The sequence below is a fragment of the Pipistrellus hanaki genome (genome assembly GCF_964339955.1).
Source record: "Pipistrellus hanaki genome assembly, chromosome: 13".
Classification (NCBI taxonomy): domain Eukaryota; kingdom Metazoa; phylum Chordata; class Mammalia; order Chiroptera; family Vespertilionidae; genus Pipistrellus; species Pipistrellus hanaki.
In genome coordinates, this window is record NC_140515.1 from 38,143,373 (window position 1) to 38,163,082 (window position 19,710).

The 19,710-nt window shown below is 50.8% G+C and overlaps 1 protein-coding gene across 1 annotated transcript in view; it reads right to left on the minus strand.

Annotated features, from left to right (window-relative positions):
• The window catches only part of SH3BP5 (SH3 domain binding protein 5), a 61,713-nt gene extending 43,627 nt beyond the window's left edge, over window positions 1-18,086 (minus strand). Inside the window, exons 1-2 of the mRNA XM_084903311.1 lie at window positions 17,749-18,086; window positions 16,037-16,099 (exon numbers count right to left, since the gene is read on the minus strand). Coding sequence (XP_084759437.1) covers window positions 16,037-16,099; window positions 17,749-17,898 — 213 coding nt within the window. The 5' untranslated portion in view covers window positions 17,899-18,086. The remainder of the gene's footprint in view (window positions 1-16,036; window positions 16,100-17,748) is intronic.
• Window positions 18,087-19,710: the final 1,624 nt, after the last annotated feature.

The following is a 19,710-nucleotide window of genomic DNA, read 5'->3' on the forward strand; positions in this document are numbered from 1 at the left end:
TGAAGAACCGAGTTCCCCCTGGGCAGAAGGCCGCTCTGGTTTCAAACTCTGACTTGACTGTAAAATATCCCCAGATAAGCATGTGAGCACCCAGGCCCATCCCCCCAACACCGCAGCCCGCCCAGCGGTCCCACCAGGCTGGGCCACACGGCTCCCTTTGAAGCAATGGCCAATGTCAAGATTCCTTGGCCAAGGGCAGACGCTGCCAGTTGGAGGCAAAGTCAAGGCAACTGGCAGATCTGGGAATGGGGAAAAAACTTTTTTTTAAAAAAAATTTTTTTAAATATATTTTATTGATTTTTTACAGAGAGGAAGGGAGAGAGATAGAGAGCCAGAAACATCGATGAGAGAAACATCAACCAGACGCCTCCTGCACACCCCCCACCGGGGATGTGCCCGCAACCAACGTACATGCCCTTGACCGGAATCGAACCCGGGACCTTTCAGTCCGCAGACAGACGCTCTACCACTGAGCCAAACCAGTTTTGGCAAAAAATTTTTTTAATTTAAAATAATTTCAGACTTGGGGAAAAAATGAGGGTGAGATGAAGACATGGTACTCCTTTAATCTAAAAAAAAAACAAACAAAAAAACTTCGGTGCACATTTCCTAAAGATAAGGACATTCTCTTCCAGGGCCTGGCACAAAAACCAAAACCAGAACATCATGTTCATCCAAGGCTATCAATCCAAGTTATGGCTTTATTCAAATTACCAACTGTCCCATTCATGTCTCTCTTAATAAAGGGGGGGAATTGTTTAGGGGGCCCAGGATCCAACCCGGGACCGGCACCTTGCATGTAGCTGTCATCTCTCTCTCGTCTCCTTGGCTCTAGAATGGTTCTTCCGTCTTTGTCTTTCAAGGCCTTGATATTTTTTTTAATAATATGAGCCAGTTATTTTATAGAATGTCTGTCAATTTGGAAAAGACTCATTTTCAATGCAACCTTTTTGTTGCCGTTACATAGGAATGAGCCACCACAGTGGAATTCAATATCTAGCAGGGGTCTTCAAACTTTTTAAAGTGGGGGCCAGATCACGGTCCCTCAGAGAGCTGGAGGGCCGGACTATATGAACTACTAATTCCTACTGTAACACCTCGGCTGCGCTCACTGCCCAAAAAACCTGGCGGGCAGGATCAGACTCCTCTGCGGGCTGCATGTGGCCCGCGGGCCATAGTTTGAAGGCCCCTGATCTAGAGACAAAGGTCCAAAGCACCACAAAGGGGAAAAAAACACCCATAAACCCTTGAAACCTTCAGGCCAAAGGTCAATCCTAAGAGGCCCTCGAGGAGGGGGTAAAGTTACCTAACCCTACACACACACACACACACACACACACACACTTCGGCTAGAAAGACTGACAGGATCCAATGCTTTTCCATTCATGGCCACACACGTTTTTAAACCCACGGGATTCTTTGTGTGAGAGGAGGTAGAACTGCTGATCCAGGGCTTTCTACTGAGTTCAACCACCAGGAAATGGTTTCCATGTTTTTTACACCAGGAAGCCTAGCATATTTCCTCAACTTCAAGACACACTTTTCCCCAACAATTCTGAAACATCAGGTTTTGGATGGATTATACAAATGATGGGTACATGTACCAGGATAATGTTTCAACCACCACCCGAGCTGTTACGCAATCCCAGGTCCATTTCATAACGGACATGAGCTTTGGAATCAGGGCACCATGAGGAGGTCAGGGCTCAGCCTTGGAAAGCTCCAGAGACGATTTAGCTGGAAGCACGCATCCACCCACCCACCGCATTCCGGGCCAGCTGGCTGTCTGGCTCCTGCTGGCTTTTGGATAACCTTCCTCCTGACTGCAGCTAATCGGGGAAGAGAAAGGAGGACACAGGATGTGAAAGAACCAAAGTCAAAATTCTTTGCTGTAACTTTAGAGACATGAAAGGAACGGTCAGGAGAAACAGCTAAAAACGTTAACAGTAGTTGCTTCCTAGCGTACAACTGGGGATGGGAAGAAATTAGGCAGAGGACTTCAATTTTTGTCATTAAAACTTCTCTGGGGCTTTAAAAAGAAGAAAAAAAATGTGCAAGCATTGCTTCACTAAAAATAAAATCTTAACTGCAGCATAGATTGACCTTTTGCATTTTCCCTATTATCAGGACTGAGGGTGACTCATAATTCATTTGGCATGCGGCTAAATCAAAATCTCAGTCGTACGATATCAGGGCTGGAAAAGACTTTGCCCCCGCTGAGTGCAGATGCTCCTCCCACTTCACAGAGTATGTCACTGAAACCTCAGGAGGTAAACTTCTCGCAAGGATGTATACCTGGTGAGTGTCAGGGCAGGGTTCGAAAACCTGGTCCCCTAAGTCCTGGACCAGCATTCTTTCATCTCACAGCCTCAGCAGGACCTCAGAATGTGCATTCCCAAACCACCTATGGGCATGGGCTCCAGCCTCAAATCCTGGATTCAAATCCTGCCTCCCCGCCCATTGGCCATGTGACCTGGGAGAACTGACTCCATCTTTCAGTGCCTCCATTTCTCATCAATGTCAAGAGCTGTCATGAGCACTGGGAGCAATGCGTAGCATATAATAAGCTTTCAATAAACAAGGACTTTGATGTAGGAGCCATCTACACTAATAAAAGAGTAAAATGCAAATTGACCATACCTTCGTGATACCAATCAGGAGTGGGTATGCAAATTAACCCAACAAATATGGTGTGTTGATTTGCATACACAAGTGCTGAGCAGCTGGGGGAGGTGCAGGACGCAGGTGTTCCACACCACCCCGGCCGGCCGCTCGGGGCCTCTGGGCAGTGTGAGAAGGCAGAAAGGCAGCGCTAGGCCAGAGTGAAGGCGATGCCAGCAGCCAGGAGAAGGCAGGCCCATTCTTGCACAAATCTTCGTGCATTGGGCCTCTAGTTATTCAATAAAAAGCAAAGAGCAGAAAGAAAAGGACCACCATTTGTTGAACATTCTATGCCAGGTACCATGCTAGGCACTTTTCAAACATCACCATATTTAATCCTTAACAGCCCTGCAAGACAGGTATTGCCCTCTTCGTTTTAGAGAGAAGGAAATTACAACCCAGAAAAGCTCAGCACCTTGCCATGACTGCATGGCTGGTGAAAAAGCAGGGGGGAATTCAGATCCAGCTCTCCTGGACTCAAAGCCCATGCTTCCTACCACTACATCCTTTGGAGTTTAAGTCTCTATCGGCTCCAAAATAAGTTTTCCTACTTTTTTTTTTTTTTTAGCTCCACGTTTCATAGAGTTAAAGCTTGGTTTGCTTTAACAAGTTCCAACCTGGGAAGTAGGTACAATTTCTAGCAAATGCATGCAATACCAAGATTCTATTTCCCCAGTGCAGATGCTAACACAACCAGCGGCATGCTAAGAGCTGCCTAAAGAGCTCTAGATCCTTTCCCTGAATTTATAAAGGGTCTGCCTAGGCTCTAGGTTCCACTAATTTTTCCTAATAGGCAATCAAAGCCGTGGCATCATTTTCCTCTCAGACAAAATGTTAAAGAAGTGGGCAAAGCAGCAAAGAATTCCCTATCACACGACCCTCAGCTCTGCTAGGCACTGGCTCCCTCTTGCTTTTTTTTTTGTTGTTGTTGTTGTTGCTGCTGGTTTATTTACGGGTCACTGGGATCACTAACCAAAGTCCTTGCTTTGCTGGCTGGTTAACCATTAAAGCAGACAGAAGGCATTGTGAAACGTGGTTGTTTATTAAGTGAGTGAAACAGATGTCCCGCAGGCCTCAAAACCAGTCACTGCGCCTACATCTCCACCAGGAGTGTGGCAGCTTTCAGATGGGGCTCAAAATTCTTCGGCACTACTGCCATCGAGAGATGGAGACTATGTCCCCTCCACTTGAATGTGGGTGAGCTCAGGATGCTTGGACCAATAGCATATGACAGGTGCTACTATGGGACTCCCAAGGCTCAGAAAAGGCCAAGACGTGTCTACCTGGTCATCTCGGGATGCTCACAGTGGGGAAAGCTGGGTCCCAGGTGGAGGTCAAAGTGCCTGAGACCACCTGCTGGAAAGGTCAGATGAGAGCCAGTGTCCACAGCCAGACGCCGACATGGGCCTCCTTGGACGACCCAGTCAAGCCTTCAGATGACCACAGCCCCCGCTGACATCCGACCCCCAACTACATCAGAGACCCCCTTAAGCAAGAGCCACCTAGCTGAGCCCTCTCCAGATGCCTGCCCCACAAATCACAGACAAAATAAAGCAGAAGTTTTAAGCTATGATGTTTTGGTGTAACCTATGAGGTAGAAATAGTAACCAGAGCAATAAAAAGGGAAACATCCATTTTATCCCTTCTTCCAATAAAACTAAAAAAAAGTGGGGAACAAAAGAGGACATCAAATCTGCAGACTCCAATTCTATCAGGAGGAAGCCAGACCCTTTTGCCATGCTGGCGACAAAAGGGCAGGAGCAGAGGAAGACAACCAAACGGCACTCATCATGCTTCGGCTGAGTCTGATGCCAAACGGCGAAGGAGTGTCCCCTAAGCAGGCCTGGCTGCGGTTATGACAAACAGCGGATGTTCCTCTCACTGTCTCCCTGCTAGTGGTTTCTGTCACAGCAAACGTTCATAATATCTCTCAGATAATCCAGCGAAACACAGCAAAGGAAAAATCAGGCAAGAAGAGAACAAAACGTCTTCCACCTTCACGAAAGAGCTCTCTCAGAGCCGCTCCGCAAGGGATCATGAAACCCTAGGTTAAGATGCTTTGCGTAAAAGCGACAGTCTTCACTGTTGAAACATCTCTGTGGCCACAGGCAGATTAAGCAACTCTCAGAGAGGAGGGCTGGGCAGAGAGAACCGGTTTGCCTGCCAAAGGATGAGGTTCAAGAGATGTGTAACAGAGCCGGCCACCCACACACCCACACACACACACACACACACACACACACACACACACACTGTTACATGAAAGGTCCCTACAATAAACACTCAGAAGGCAAAACACCAGCCCAAGCACCCTCAGCAGAGGAGTTGATAAAAAAAAAAAAAAAAAAAGCTGGGGTCCATTTACCCAATGGAATGCTACTTGGTCATGAAAAGAAGGAAATCTTACTTTCTGCGACAGCATGGAGGGACCTGGAGAGCATGACGCTAAGAGAAATACACCAGTCAGAGGAAGACAAGTACCATATGATTTCACTTACATGTGGAATCTAATGAGCAAACAAACAAAATAGACACAGACTCACAGATAAAGAAAACAGACTGACAGCTGTTAGAGGGAAGGGAGTTGGGGGGAAAGGTGAAGGAATGAACCAAAAAACAAACAACAAAAACACAGACAGCAGTAGGGTGATTAGCAGAGGGAAATCGGGGTGAGGAGAGGTAGAAGAGGGTCAAGAAGGATAAATGGTGATGGAAGGAGACCGGAATTGGGGTGGTGAACATACAATACAACATACAGATGACGTATAGAATTGTACACCTCAAACCTGTATACTTTTATTAACCAATGTGACTCCAATAAATTCTATTAAAAAAATTTTTTTAATAAAGGAAAAGAAAATGAACAGCTCAATACTAAAGGCTACAGTCCACAGGAACCACAGCTCCCTGCTGCCCAGGGAGTTTGAAGATGCCATCACCCCCAGGACAGCCAGCAAGTCCATCGATCCCACTGCCAATCTCCTTTCGACGTGAGGACACCCGAGGGCACCCCGGTAGGAGGGGAGGCATCTTTGGTAAACCTAGGGCACGGTCATGTCACTGTACAAACGTCTGCTTTACCACAACAGCAAGTTCCTATGACGGGTTCCGGGTGAGGGACCGGGAAAGTCGGTGTATTATCTCATCGGCCTTTAGAGCTTAAAAGGAAGACACACTTGACTTTCTTAAGGCAACAGGGTCACTATTAGACACCAGAGAACTTATTTCTATGTTCTACTCAACCGCCCATTACGAATAACGGTCTGCTGAGGTGGCGACAAGTGAATGAGCTTGTGCAAGAGAGCCTGTGTGTGCCCACAGGTCTATCCATTTGGAAACGATGCAAATACTCAAACGCAGACATCCTTAATATTTGAAATGTTTTCCACTGTTCTATCTTGGGGATTGTATTTCATAAAGGAGGGTTTCTTGGCTGCTGACAATCCTAAAATGCCTTTGAGGCACGTTTCACCCCTCCATGAATGACCACGGGGAGAGCTTAACAACAGAGCCATTCACTACGCATGCCCACCAGCCTCAGGATGTATCTTCCGTTCAAGGGAGGACTGCCCGTCGGAAAAATGTTTCCCACCGGCCTTCGTAGTTCCCAAAATTCCTTTCGTAGAAATTCATTTCTTTGGCTCATAAAGACGTCTTTTTAGAATAATGCTTTATTCTCTCCACCCCCGGCCCCTGCCTATGAAAGTGATAAAATATGGTCATTGTAAATAACTGAGAAAACATCAAGAAATGAAAAGTTACAATCACCAGCATTCTTAGCAAACTAGCAATCACCACTTGTAGCATCTGAGGGCGCATTTTTCCAGAGCCACGCCTCTCAAACTCTGTGGGAATATGGCCCCCCGCACCCGCCCGCTGGGAATCAACGCTTCTGCAGAATACAACGGAAATCAACTAGAAAGTGAAGTCGCTTGGAACGCCTGGCAATGTCACTTTAAAAAAAAAAAAATTTTTTTTAACTTACTCTCAATTTCTATATTTCCTTCACCTTAATTGGTAACAAGCAGTTCACTGTTTGTGGATCACTCTATACATCCCTGAGTTCTAAACCTTTTCTCTCTCGTATGCACATAGCCTCTTACTGGACACATGGTTTTATACATACACACTACACGGAGATTTACATACACTTTATGGTTCTTTACTAAAGGCTCAATGCACGAAATTCATGCAAGGAGCTCAGCCCTCGCAGCCCCGGCTTCTTCCAGAAGGACTTCTCTGGAAGGTCATCCAGCTGTTCGATCTAATTAGCACATTCGCTCTTTATTGTATAGGACTACCTGACCTTTCCTCCCCTACGTCGATCTGACCACTCGTCCATATGCACACCTGCCATCCTTCTTCAATGAGAAAGGCCACGATTACAATGCCAACGTCTCCAAGCAGGGCAGACGCTCAGACCTCCGTGCGTTAGGACCTCTATAAGTGAGGGACTTGGGGGGGTGAGGGGAGAGGAGGGGAACAGGTGGTAGTTTCCAAGTGTCACACTGGCTGTGCCCAGGGGGGGCCCCCCTAACAACACCCCGGACTAATGCTGTTTCAGAGCCGGTGCAGAGAAGAGGGACCCGTCTATTTTCCAGGAAGCCAAGAGTCCACAAGGGCTCTCAGTTCTAAGCAGAAACTAACATCCATTCACTCCAACATTCATCATGCCCCTGTGTGCAGACAGGAGACGCTGTGGACAAAAGATGGGGAGGCCACGCCCCTCCCTCCAGAGGCCAGGTCCTGCAGGGTGGCCAGACAAGTACATCAATGGCCACACTACAGCCTGATGGACACGCACCAGAGGGAGGTAAGGGGGGTAGGAAGCTCAGGAGACAGGGAGTGCCTGGGAAGACAGCCTCAGGGCCCCACGCCCCAGGGATTCTGATTCTGGGTGGGGCCCAGGATGCTCTAATTCTAACCAGTTCCTGTTGGCTGGTGCAGAACCACACACTTCGAAGGCACTGCTCTGGAGTAAGCAATTCACAACCAGGGGCGTTCTGCACCCCGGGGACACTAGCAAGACGGGGGACGCGCTTGATTGTCCCAACTGTGGGGGAAGAGGGGCTGCTGCTGGCATTGAGTGAGATGCCGCTACAATGCACAGACCAAGCCCCAGAAAACAAAGAATTATCCGGCCCACAGAGCTCATGCTGAGCATCTGCTCTAGAGCAAGGCACTTGAACTCTATGCTTCAACTTTGTTATCGGCAAAATGGAAATGACAAACATCTACCACATGAAGGCGTTCTAAAGTGTGTAGGAAAGAGCCCGGCACACAGTAGGCACTCGTTATTATCATGAGCAGTCATTACTGGGGTTTGTTGTTGTTGTTGTTGTTGTTTAATATATTTTATTGTTTTTTTACAGAGAGGAAGGGAGAGAGAGTTAGAAACATCGATGTGAGAGAAACATCGATCAGCTGCCTCCTGCACATCCCCACTGAGGATGTGCCCGCAACCAAGGTACATGCCCTTGACCAGAATCGAACCCAAGACCCTTCAGTCCGCAGGCCGACGCTCTACCCACTGAGCCAAACCGGTTTCGGCAGTCATTACTGTTGAAGGGCCGTTAGGAGACACAAAACCCTTCCTTCCAAGCACCCGCCACCCTGCAGCTCCCATCGCTCTGCTCCAGTAACAGCAATAATGTGTGGTAGCTTCCTATGCACATCATAGGGAAGAAGAAGTAGGCCCAGAGACATGGAGCAATTTGCCCAAGGCCACACAGCCACACAGGGGCAATCCGTTGCTGTCCGTCCACTCCAATATCTACTGAGCACCTAGTCAGCGCCAGGCACCTCCCGGGAGAAGATGGGCTCTGACGAAGCAGGGGTCATCGGAGACACACGGATGTGCACCTCCCCAGAGACCAGCCACAGGGCACAGAATGCCAAGTCCACCCTGGCCTGACAAGCCCTCTCACTGGCCCCTTACCCGGGACCAGTCACTAACAACAACCAACATCATGGCAGGGCCCAGGGAGGAGAGCAGAGCCATCGCCAGTCCCCATGGCGAGCCTGGCTCCAATGGGCGGCTCCTCGGAGCCTGTTCTGCATCTGGGCGCTCACTGCCAGCCCCACCCCTGGGAGACCGCTCCTGAACCCGGGTTGTGCAACCAGCCCAGCGCCCTTCACACAGCCCCTCCTCGGTCCTCCAGCCACACAGGCATGTAGACAAGAATCATGACATCCCCCCACCCCCATTTCATAATGACAAGACCCACAGCAAGGGGCCACGTGCCCATAAAAGTCAGCTGACCTCGGATTCTAAGCCAACGCCACCTGATGTCACCTGATTCCAACCCTACACCCACCCCTTCCCCATGGCTTTGGCTTTTGTTTTGTTTTTCCCTTCCTGACTATCAAGTAGCACAATTTCTTTCTGTTTTTTTAAATATATTTTATTGATTTTTTTTTTTTGCAGAGAGGAAGAGAGAGGGACAGAGAGTTAGAAACATTGACGAGAGAGAATCATCGATCAGCTGCCTCTTGCACACCCCCTACTGGGGATGTGCCCGCAACCAAGGTACATGCCTTGAGCCAAACGGGTTTCAGCGAGTAGCACAATTTCTATACAATAATTCGGAAAACATAGGAAAGTACAGAAACATAAATGTCACTCATCTCCCCTCCCAGGAATACAGACCTGGTGTGTCATCTCCTCCAGGCACTGTCATGCATGCAGACACGTTTTAAAGAAGAGAGCACCATACTGCTGCTCTCCCACAATCTGCTCTGTCCCATTCAGATGTCTTTCTCTGCTAAGAACAGGCTGTGCCGTCATTTTAAGGCCTAGATTCTAGCAACCATTGCGCATGCATTGCATTCATTTCTTTAACCAAACTCCTATCGAGAGTCATTTGGATTTATACTTCCCCAACATTTTAAAACAATGCTGCAATGAACATTATCAGACCTATATCCTCGCCCAGCTATACCCTTAGGACACATTCTTACAAATCAATTGCTGGGTCAAAAGTTACTGTCCCTTGCCCTGGCGGGTGTTGCTCAATGGTTAGTGTTGGCCCGCACACGGAAGCGTCATGGGTTCATCCCTGGTCAAGGGCATGTGCCTGGATTGTAGGTTCAATCCTGGATCTGGTTGGGACACATGCCAGAGGCAACCAATCGTGTCTCACATCGATGTTTCTTTTTCTCTTTCTCTCTTTCTCTCTCTCTCTCTCTCTCTCTCTCTCTCTCTCTCTCTCTCTCTCTCTCTCTCTTTCTCTCTCCCTCCCTCCCCTTCTTCCCTCCCTAACTCCCACTCTCTCTAAAAATTAACTGAAAAAATACCCTTGGGTGAGAATTAACACACCACACACACACCATGCACACAATACACACACTGCAAACACAATATATACCACACACATACCACAGGTACTACACACACACACCACACACGGGACCCACAAACCACATACACGTAACACACAAAAAGCATGCACACCACACCTCACAGGCCTTAAAGGCCAAGGTGCTAAGATGTGACAGCATTATCTTTTCAGGAAAGGATTTCTCTCTTCCCCTGACCTGTGTTAATATTCATCCGAGAGGCCCTCCCAACCCACCCCTCCCTTTGCTCTCCCACCCCGGAGTTTCCAAGCTCAAAACTGTATTTTGAAGAGAAAATGTCTGCTGGTGTCTGGAAAGGGGAAAGCCAGATTCTGGGCGCAGGCCTGGTGAAAGTTTGGGGAACACAAGTCTCCAGAATCAAATGCTTTTTCCATCCGTCCCACCCAATCAAGGAGGGCAGAGCACGAACATCCACCACCACCAACTCTGCCTCCCAGGGAAGGGCAGGCAGGGGAAGGGCAGGCAGGGAAAGGGCACTCTGATCCCTGGGAGCCAGAGAAGCTGAATGAGGGTAACCAGGCCTGCATCCTTCCTCTTCCTCCTCCTCTTCTTCCTCTTACTTCTCTTTCTCTTCCTCCTCCTCCTCTCCCTCCTCACCCGAATGACCCATTTCTCTCCCTGAATCTCTCCTCCTCTTCTATCCCTCGCCCCCGCGCCCCCCCCCCCCCCTGCCCCCAGCACACCACTTAGTTCCCTCTTGCTTGGTCCTCAACCAGGTCTCACCTTCAGCTTAGCCCTGGCCACTCCCTCTGGCTGGCATGTTCTTCCCCAGTGGCCCGGAGGCTCACTCTCTCCAGAGTCTTCCCCACCCCCTACACAGAACACTGAGCCCCTCCGCCCTGCCCTCTCCCCCCAGCACCCACACGGCCCAGGCCCCTCCGGACTTCTCCTCCTCAGCACAGAGACTGCTGTGGTGTTCACTGTTAACTGCATCTCCTCCCCTCCACAAGGTAAGGCAGGCCCTGTCCATCCTCTTCCCTGCTCTCTCCCGGCACCTAACACTGCCCTTAGCGCACAGTAGGTGCTCAATAAACACCCACGGACGTGTCTGTGGGAAAATGCGTTTACTTTCTTCACTTGAAACATCGGGCTTCTATCCAAGGGCCTCTCTGGTTAAAAGGTTATTCCCTTCACCAGATTAAAAGGCCAGCCCTCCCGATAGCAATCAGAGTGCAGAGGGGACACAGCGCTGTGCAAACAAGGTCAGAGGCAAAGTGAGGTTGCAGGAAGAGGCAGACGTCCAACTGGCGACATGCAGGTGGCTGGCATCCAGAGGTCTTTTGGTAACCTCTGATTTAAAGAGGAGGAGGAGGAGGAGAGAGAACAGGAGGAAAAGGAGGAGGAGAGGAGGAGGAGGAGGAAAAAGATGGGATCCTAAAGGTGAACCAGGCCTGCACCTCGGCCTATGGCTGTCCAGAGACAACCAAGCCACGCTCTGTGAGCAAAGTAGTAGCTGTCACAAACCTGGTCACCAATTCACTTCCATCAGAGTCAGACAAAGTCAGGAGTTCTACCAAGTAATATTCAAAAAGTAAAGGCAAAGGAAGGACATGTGGACAGTGTAAGCCCCTCCTCTAGGGGCTTCGGAATCATTCCAGCCAATCCTCATTCTTCACAGACTCCACCCTCATCACGATTTACTCGTGATTCCAAATCAACCTTCGTGCCCTTCCTCACTCATCCGTGGACATGCCCAGCATCACCCAATGCGGGCACCCCCAGCCGAGGGCAAGCAAAGACCTCCGCTTTGGTTTCAGCTCTCCTACCGTGAAGAGTGCCCTCCCCACGATCCTTTAGTGCCACAGCTCCCGAGTTTTCTGTTGGTGGCTCTGCTGCTTAAACCAGCCTGCCCGCCTGGTGCTAACGTGCTGTCCGGTGCCCTCAGCCCGAGGAGGCTGTTTACAGGGAACTCGGTTGCTGAACAGGCTTCATCCAGGCTGTGCTCTTTCTTGCCCACGAGTTCAACATTAACGGATCAATCCCATAGATTAAACACGGTAACTTTAAACGGGAACACACACAAAACAGGGTTATGTGTCGATCTGCTGACAAGAATGTGACCAGAGACTCGCAGGAGCCTAAGGCGGGGGAGGGTCCTGCGAGCGTCTGGCCTCTTTCCCCTCTGGGGGCAGTGGTTCAGGGTTCACTGACTCCATGTTCACAGCCACTTTGCAGAAAACAACTACCACGCCGAAACCGGTTTGGCTCAGCGGTAGAGCGTCGGTCTGCGGACTGAAAGGTCCCAGGTTCGATTCCGGTCAGGGGCATGTACATTGGTTGTGGGCACATCCCCGGTGGGGGGGTGTGCCGGAAGCAGCTGGTCGATGTGTCTCTCTCATCGACGTTTCTAGCTCTCTATCTCTCTCCCTTCCTCTCTGTAAAAAAATCAATAAAATATATTAAAAAAACAAACAAAAAAAAACAATTACCACAAAGGGGGTGGGGTGGGGTGGCCGGGGAGAGGTCAATGGGGGGGTGGGGGGGAGACATACTGGTATGTAATACTACATGTAACACTTTAAGCAATAATGAATTTAAAAATAATAAAAATTAAAAGCTGTGGCACATTTAAAAAAAAAAACAACTACCAAGAATAAGGAGAATCAATCGAGTATCAAAATGCTCTGCTTCCTGTCCCACATCCTCTGGCGCACGCCCTGTGCCGCCCCCACTGCTCACGCCATCTGCTCCTCTTTGCACAGGGATTCAGCTTCTGAGGGCTTCTGCTCAGCTATCTCTCAACTATCTCGAGATGCCTCCTCTCTCACAGCCTGTCACCTCCCCCTTCTAAGGTAGTTCCTACAATCAGGAATGATCAGCCACCCCTCTGTGCCCTCCCACCCCCAACCCCACCCCAACCGAAATGTAACTCCCTCCTCCCCTCCACCCTCCACCCCCACCCCGGGCAAGACCTTGGTCTGGTTCCCCACGTGTCTGCGGCGGCCCAAACAGTGCCTGACTCAGCTGGGCCCAGGGCTTGCCTGAGGAGGGCGGCCCACCAGACACACAGCGACACCCCTGTCCTCGGGATCCAGGAGCACCCACAGAGCCCCCCTGGGGCCAGATGCCTCTGCTCCTCAGGGAGACTCACAGGGAACACCGATTAGCCCTGGGTGGCCCGGGCCACAGAGCTCCTGAATGGCCGGTCCAAGCTGAGATGTGTGCTGTAGGTGTCAAATATGCACAAGATCCCAAAGAGTTCATATAAAAGTATTTGTAAAATATCTCAATGACTTTTACTATTGAGGCCATGTGAAAAGTATGCTATCCTGCCAAAACCGATTTGGCTCAGTGGATAGAGCCTCAGCCTGCGAACTGAAAGGTCCCAGGTTTGATTCCGGTCAAGGGCATGTACCTTGGTTGCGGGCACATCCCTAGTGGGGGGTGTGCAGGAGGCAGCTAGTCGATGTTTCTCTCTCATTGATGTTTCTCTCTATTCCTCTCCCTTCCTCTCTATTAAAAAAAAAAAAAAAATCAATAAAATATATTTTTTAAAATAAATAAATAAAAGTATGCTGTCCGGAACATTCTCGGGTCAATGGAATAGATTAAAGTCCACTCCAGCTGTTTCTTTTTACTTTTCAGTGGGGCTCCTAGGGATGTTTTCCTTGCTTACACAGCTGGCATTATATTTCAGAGTCCGTCTCGGTTCTAATAATAACACGAAAAGGGCAGCCAGCGACCAGGCCAGCTCTGGCCACCTCTCCTCGCTGCTGCCCCAGGGCCCACCAGAGCCAGGCAGGAAACACCTGTCCTGCGGCTTCCTGCGACACACACACACCTGAGTGCATTCAGAAAAAGGCTTCGGAAACCAGGGCTAGAGGGAGTTCCACATACGAAACCACTCCACCCCAAGAAGGGAAGTGTGGGCAAGCAGAACAGGGGCCGGCATCGAGCCGGCATCCAAATGCAAACACTGTTTCCAACTCCTCCGTTCACACTGGTAGTGGGAGACTCTGAGAGCCGGGGTGGGGGGTGGGGGGGATGTGGCCAATGGCCTGGCTCCCTATGTCATTGATCCGAGAGGACACTGTGCCCCGGTGTCCCCATCTGAAGAGGCAGTCACCATCTCCCCTCCTTCCCAACTCTGTGCTGTCCACTAGAACTTTCTATGATGGTGGAGGCGCTCTCTGCTCTGTCCAACACAGGGGCCATAGAGCTCTTAAAGTATGGCTACCCTGACTGAGGAGCTGCATTTTTTTAAAAATATATTTTATTGATTTTTTTTACAGAGAGGAAGAGAGAGGGACAGAGTTAGAAACATCAATCAGCTGCTTCCTGCACACCCCCATTGGGGATGTGCCCGCAACCAAGGTACATGCCCTTGACCGGAATCGAACCTGGGACCTTTCAGTCCGCAGGCCGACGCTCTATCCATTGAGCCAAACTGGTCTCGGCAGGAACTGCATTTTTAATCGCATTTAATTTCAATTCAAATAGCCCACATGTGGTGGCACTGGACAGCACATTGGCCTGTTTGAGACAGGACAGAGAGAGACAGAGCTTATAAAAAAAATAAAATAAAATAAAATAAATAAATAAATAAATAAATAAATAAATAAATACCACTTTGTAAATCCCTATAGAAGTAGTAGGGCTTTTGGCGTTGTTTCGGGAATTACAAATCTGAGGTTCTGAGAGATTTCAATTGCCCAATAAAGAGACTCGATTCATCCTAAGTGCGAAGAACCTAAATAAACACTCAGATTTTACTCCACTCGGGGGAGAAGCGCAGCCGGTGTTCACAGTCACCTCCCGTGGCACTGGAGGGGTGAACCCTTCACACGCAGCTCAGAAGGCAGGTCTTAATCCCCACCCCCACAGTCAGGGCCTCGGCCGCAGGCAGGCAGGCAGGCAGGCAGGCAGGCAGGCAGGCGTCGAGGTTGCCAGTGCACTGCTGGTCGATTACCTTCCTACCGCCTGCACCCTTACTGTTAGGGACCAGGCGCTTCCTGCCCTCTCCACTGGCCTTCCCGCTATTTCTCCTGCTACAGACACAGGTCCTCCCAGCAGCTCCCCGCTCTCCTTCAGCTCTGACACCATTCACAGGCTCCCGGACACAGGCGGGGGTGGTCCAGATCTGCTGATGGATGGTAAAACCGACCACGGGACCCATCAGGTAGCTGTGAAGAATGCTAATCTGGCCCTGGCTGGTTTGGCTCAGTGGATAGAGTGTCAGCCTGCGGAGCAAAGGGTCACTGGGTTCAATCCCAGCCAAGGGCACTTATCTGGGCTGCAGGCTCCTCCCCCTGCCCAGGCCCTTGTCAAGGCTCCTGCAGGAGGCAACCCATCAAGTGAGACCAAGTTTCTCTTGGTCTTTCCCTCTCACTTCCACTCTCTTTCAAAGATCAATGAAAAAGTATCCTCAGTGAGGATTAACAACAACAAAAAAAGGATGCTAATCTGTTTACACTCCGGTAGGGAGATGCTCATGAAATTCAAATGAGTTCTAGCCTCTCAAGATGCGTCCCAGCAGGAAAGTCCTTCCCAGCCTCAACAGCTTTTCCTCGCCGTTAAGATGATTATATCCTACACCAGCCGGCTATAAAGAGATGAGCAGCAACGTCGAAGGGGGTGAATTATTAGCGCAGGAAAGAAAAAAAAAAAAAAAGGTTTACGTCTGGGGAAACGTGTTTCCAAGAACAATGTAAAGAACCGCCCGAAAGCATTGCAGAGGCTTTGTGAGAGCTCCTTCATTCTGCTCCAGGAAAGAGTTCAGCTCCTTTCCCCCTCAGGCCTTTAGCGCTTCCACAGACACATTCACGTTAGGGCTTACGCCTGTGCAAAGCCCTAGGTTTGGGCCCCACGGAGCCTCCATGATGAAAAAACAACATGAGAAATTAGATCCATATGTGTTCCACCCACAAGCTGGGCTCAGCGGTGTACTGGATTCTGTCAGACGGCAGTCTATTGCTCAACCCGAGCAGGGGACGCCAGCAACCACCCTCCAGCGACTAACACAGAATGAACCATTCTGGTGTCACTTCAACTAGGACAGGGGCTCGGCTTTCTGTACCTCAAGTTCGGTCTCCCGTCGGTTGATGTCATCCGTGGATTGATTTAACTTCTCCAGTTCTCCCTAAAGAAGAACAGAGGGAGGGAAAAAAAAGATTTAAAGGGATTGTCTTTTGTTTCCAGTATGACTCAGCCCATTACCTCCAAAATTACTCCAGCACCATTTGTGGGAAGAGGGACGAGTCAGGATTAATTCTCAAGGAAAACAGCTGAGCCTCAGCCGGAAGAGCAAGTGCATGTCAGCATTTCTAAAAACTTTATCTTTGATCTGCAATTGTCAGAAAGTCCCAGAAATCTGTCTTTTCTTAGAAGGTCAAATAGGTATTCCAGGTCTGTGCCTTCAGGTAAATCCACCTGTTACAATGGTTTCAGAGCCGAATCAAAACAGGACCTTCAGCCTTACAGCAAGAACTTTGCAGAAAAGGCAATAAAAAATAAATAAGGCCATGCCAGAAACCCGGTGAAATGTTTTCAATCAAGGGCAGGATTCTGATGTTAACTCATTGGTGGTTGAGTATTTTTCTATAAAGATGAAAACCTTTTCTTTTCAAACTGCAATTATTCAGTCTCCCTGGGTATTTTTAAACTAGCTTTTAAAAAAATACCTTTAAATAAACATTTACAAAATGAGATTCTGTCAAAAGTGGCCAGCATGAAGTTAACTCATTTTATTCTGCAAACAAAGGGATCTTGTTAACAGAATTCCCCTACCAAGAAAACATGGGAGTAGCTCAAACTGACGATTTTAATTAATAAGATTCCTACTGCAAGCATTTCCCACCTGATCTTTATCTGGCTAATCTGAAAAAAAAAATCATTTAAATAGAAACAGCTGGGTTAAATGAGATGCTAATTGATCTGCGCACTGAAAAACCCAATGAGGGCTTCAGGAATGGAAAGATAGACTGAAAAGCAATATATTTTTAAGAAACGACGTATGCAAAGGGTAGAAACACGGGATCTGCTGTGCGTTTTGCCTGGAGGGTGACGAGGTTACGCTGTCACTCCTCGGTCCAGGCTTGGAAACTGGTTTTTAACCATCATCTCCCTTGGAAATGGAGGTGCGGGGAGCCAGGCCAATGCCCTCGCCCTCGCCCCGCGCCTGCTTTGCGCATCAGCTGTTCCCGATTTCCCATTCACACTCAAAACCCCACAACAAGGCAAAGCTAGGTTTGAAACCTCCGAGGCCAAGTGCAAGGTTGAGTCAGGGGGGACACAATACACCCTTCCGTTTGGTAACAATGAATCAAAGGAAGAACACGGCTCGGGCCGGCACCTGCGCCAGGTGAAGGGAGAAGACTCGGAACGCCGGGCAGCGGTGCCAGCCCGGGCGCCGGGGCGGACGACGCCCACCTGGCGGCCTCTCCCTCCTCCCCACCCCCCAATGAGGCCGTGCAATGCCCGGAGCTGGGCCGGGGACCCCCACACCCGCATGGCGCCCCCGCCCCCTTTCCCTTTGTTGCACATCCACCGAACCGCGGAGCGCGCCGCGGCGACCCCGGGGTCCTGCCCGGCGTCTGCGGGGATCCCCGCGACCCAGCCAGGCCGCATGCACGCGGGCACGGCAGCTCCCCAGGAGCCGGGAGAAGCCCCGGGTCCAGACCCCTCTCCCCGCACCCGGGGCTGCAGGCAGCTGGAGGTGTGGACGCCGACCTCCGCGGCGGCCTCGCGAGGTCGAGATCGGGGCGCCCCCCGGACCCCCGTGCGCCCTACCTGGATCCGGGGGTCCACCTCCTCTTCCTCCTCCAGCTCGTGCTCCATCCCCTCTTCCTCCTCGTCCTCCTCCTCCTCCTCCAAGTCCCGGGCGGGCGCCGGGAGCTCAGCCGGCTCCTCCGAGAGGCTCCGCTTCAGCGCCGCGTCCATGCGGGCGGCCGTGGGCACGCCAATCCGGCCGCGGGGTTTAAGCGAAGCGTCGGCCGCCGCCGCCGCCACCAGGCTCGCCCGCAGCCGCTGCTCCGCGGCCCGCACGGTCCGGGAGCCGCAGACCCGGGAGGCGCCGCTCGCCGCCGCGGTCCCTCGGCCCAGGCGGAGCGGAGGAAGTGTGCGCGGCCGCCCCCTGTCGGCAGCGGCGGTCAGCGCAGCGGCGCCCGCTCCGCCCTCGTCCCGCCCGGCCGGCCTCCGCGCTCTCGGCTCTGACTGTTCTCCCTCAGGCCGCCCCGGGGACCCAGGTCGCCGCCGTCACAAAAACCCCAGCTCCCTGAGCACCTCCAGCGCAGGGCGACAGGGAGCCCTCCCCCTGCAGCCCGGAGCTATTACCCCACGTCGGATGCCCAATTTCGGGGCAGCTTTCTCCCTCCCCCCTTCCCCCCTCGCCTAAGGAAATGGACGGTGGGAGGAAAGTTTGGGGTATTTCCACCCTCTGAAGTCACCTTTAGAAGCCTGTCCCCAGCAGTGGCCCTGGACTAGTTTCAATCAAGACTCACTCCAACCCCTGCCTGTAGGCGCCCAAAGCACGTGTCTCCTCTTGGGTGAGCCTTGGTAATGGTATCTGCTTGGAGATTTCACCAGAAAGGGGAACAGAAACATATGCTCACGTGGACACAGAAGGTCAAGGGGTCAGCCCCTGCCCCATGTGTGCATTCCCATCCAAAGGCTGTGGCACCCCCCTCACACCCAGAACCTGTGCTTTCATAGGTGTGGGCTGGTCCTCCCTGAGTAGCCAGGAAGCATGGAAAATCATGGATCAGGGATGTGGGTGGGCGGGTGGGTGGGTATAGCCTGTGCAGGGAGGTGCCCCCGTCGATGGGCACACACTCTAAGCCAAGGGTTTATGAACTGGCAAGGTATCCTGCCCACCCAGAGCAAGTAGGCAGCCACAGCTTCCCTGGCAAACTCAACATCACAAAAGGCCAAAGATCGAAAGGGCATGTCTGTGCTGTTATAAAATGTCAGGACCTCTGTGATGTCAGGGGGGGGCACAGGAGGAGATGAGCTTGGCAAAGCAGGAAGGGCATTGCCCACTGGCCCCTGCTGATGTCCCCTCCGCTACAAAGATGCAGGACGTGCCCAGGTGTCACACACGGGCTTGTGGCCTGTCGGCTCTGTGAGTTTGGAGGCCAAGCTAGCTCGGGACAGGATTTCTTTCTGAGCGCCCAGCACTAAAGCCACCTTGGAAAACCTGCCTCTGACGGTTCTGTCAGAAGCTAAGATGGAGGAGGGGGTGGGGGTAATTCCCTGGGCAAGGCACCACCCTCCAGAGGCTGGCCCGGTGGTCCGCTGGCAAAGATTCGTCCTAGCTCCCGGAGGTAAGGCAGGTGCATGCCATAGGTTTGTTTCTGAAAAGGCCACACCTATTCAGGGTTCGTTAAATCAGTGGAGAGTTAGTGAAGGACCTTCTGAAGTCCCTTGATGTCCGGTGCTGGGTGAAGGCGGGGACCAGGTGACCATTAACGGGTTACTTTGGGACAAGAGAGCCACCATGTCACTCTGGTGGCTTGGAATTGAGCCTATAACTGAGCAGGGACACTCTAGCTGTGAATAACCTGAGAGGCAGAGGTGGCAAACCATTCATTCCAATAATGTTCGGAAGCTAAAATAAGAAAAAATAAATAAACCACAGCAGTATTCTATATTTTCTGTTGGTACATACCGATGCATATGAATGGATAGAAAAAGGTCTGGAAGGAAGGATTCATAGCCAACAAAGGGGTTATTCATACCATAGCCTTAGAAAAA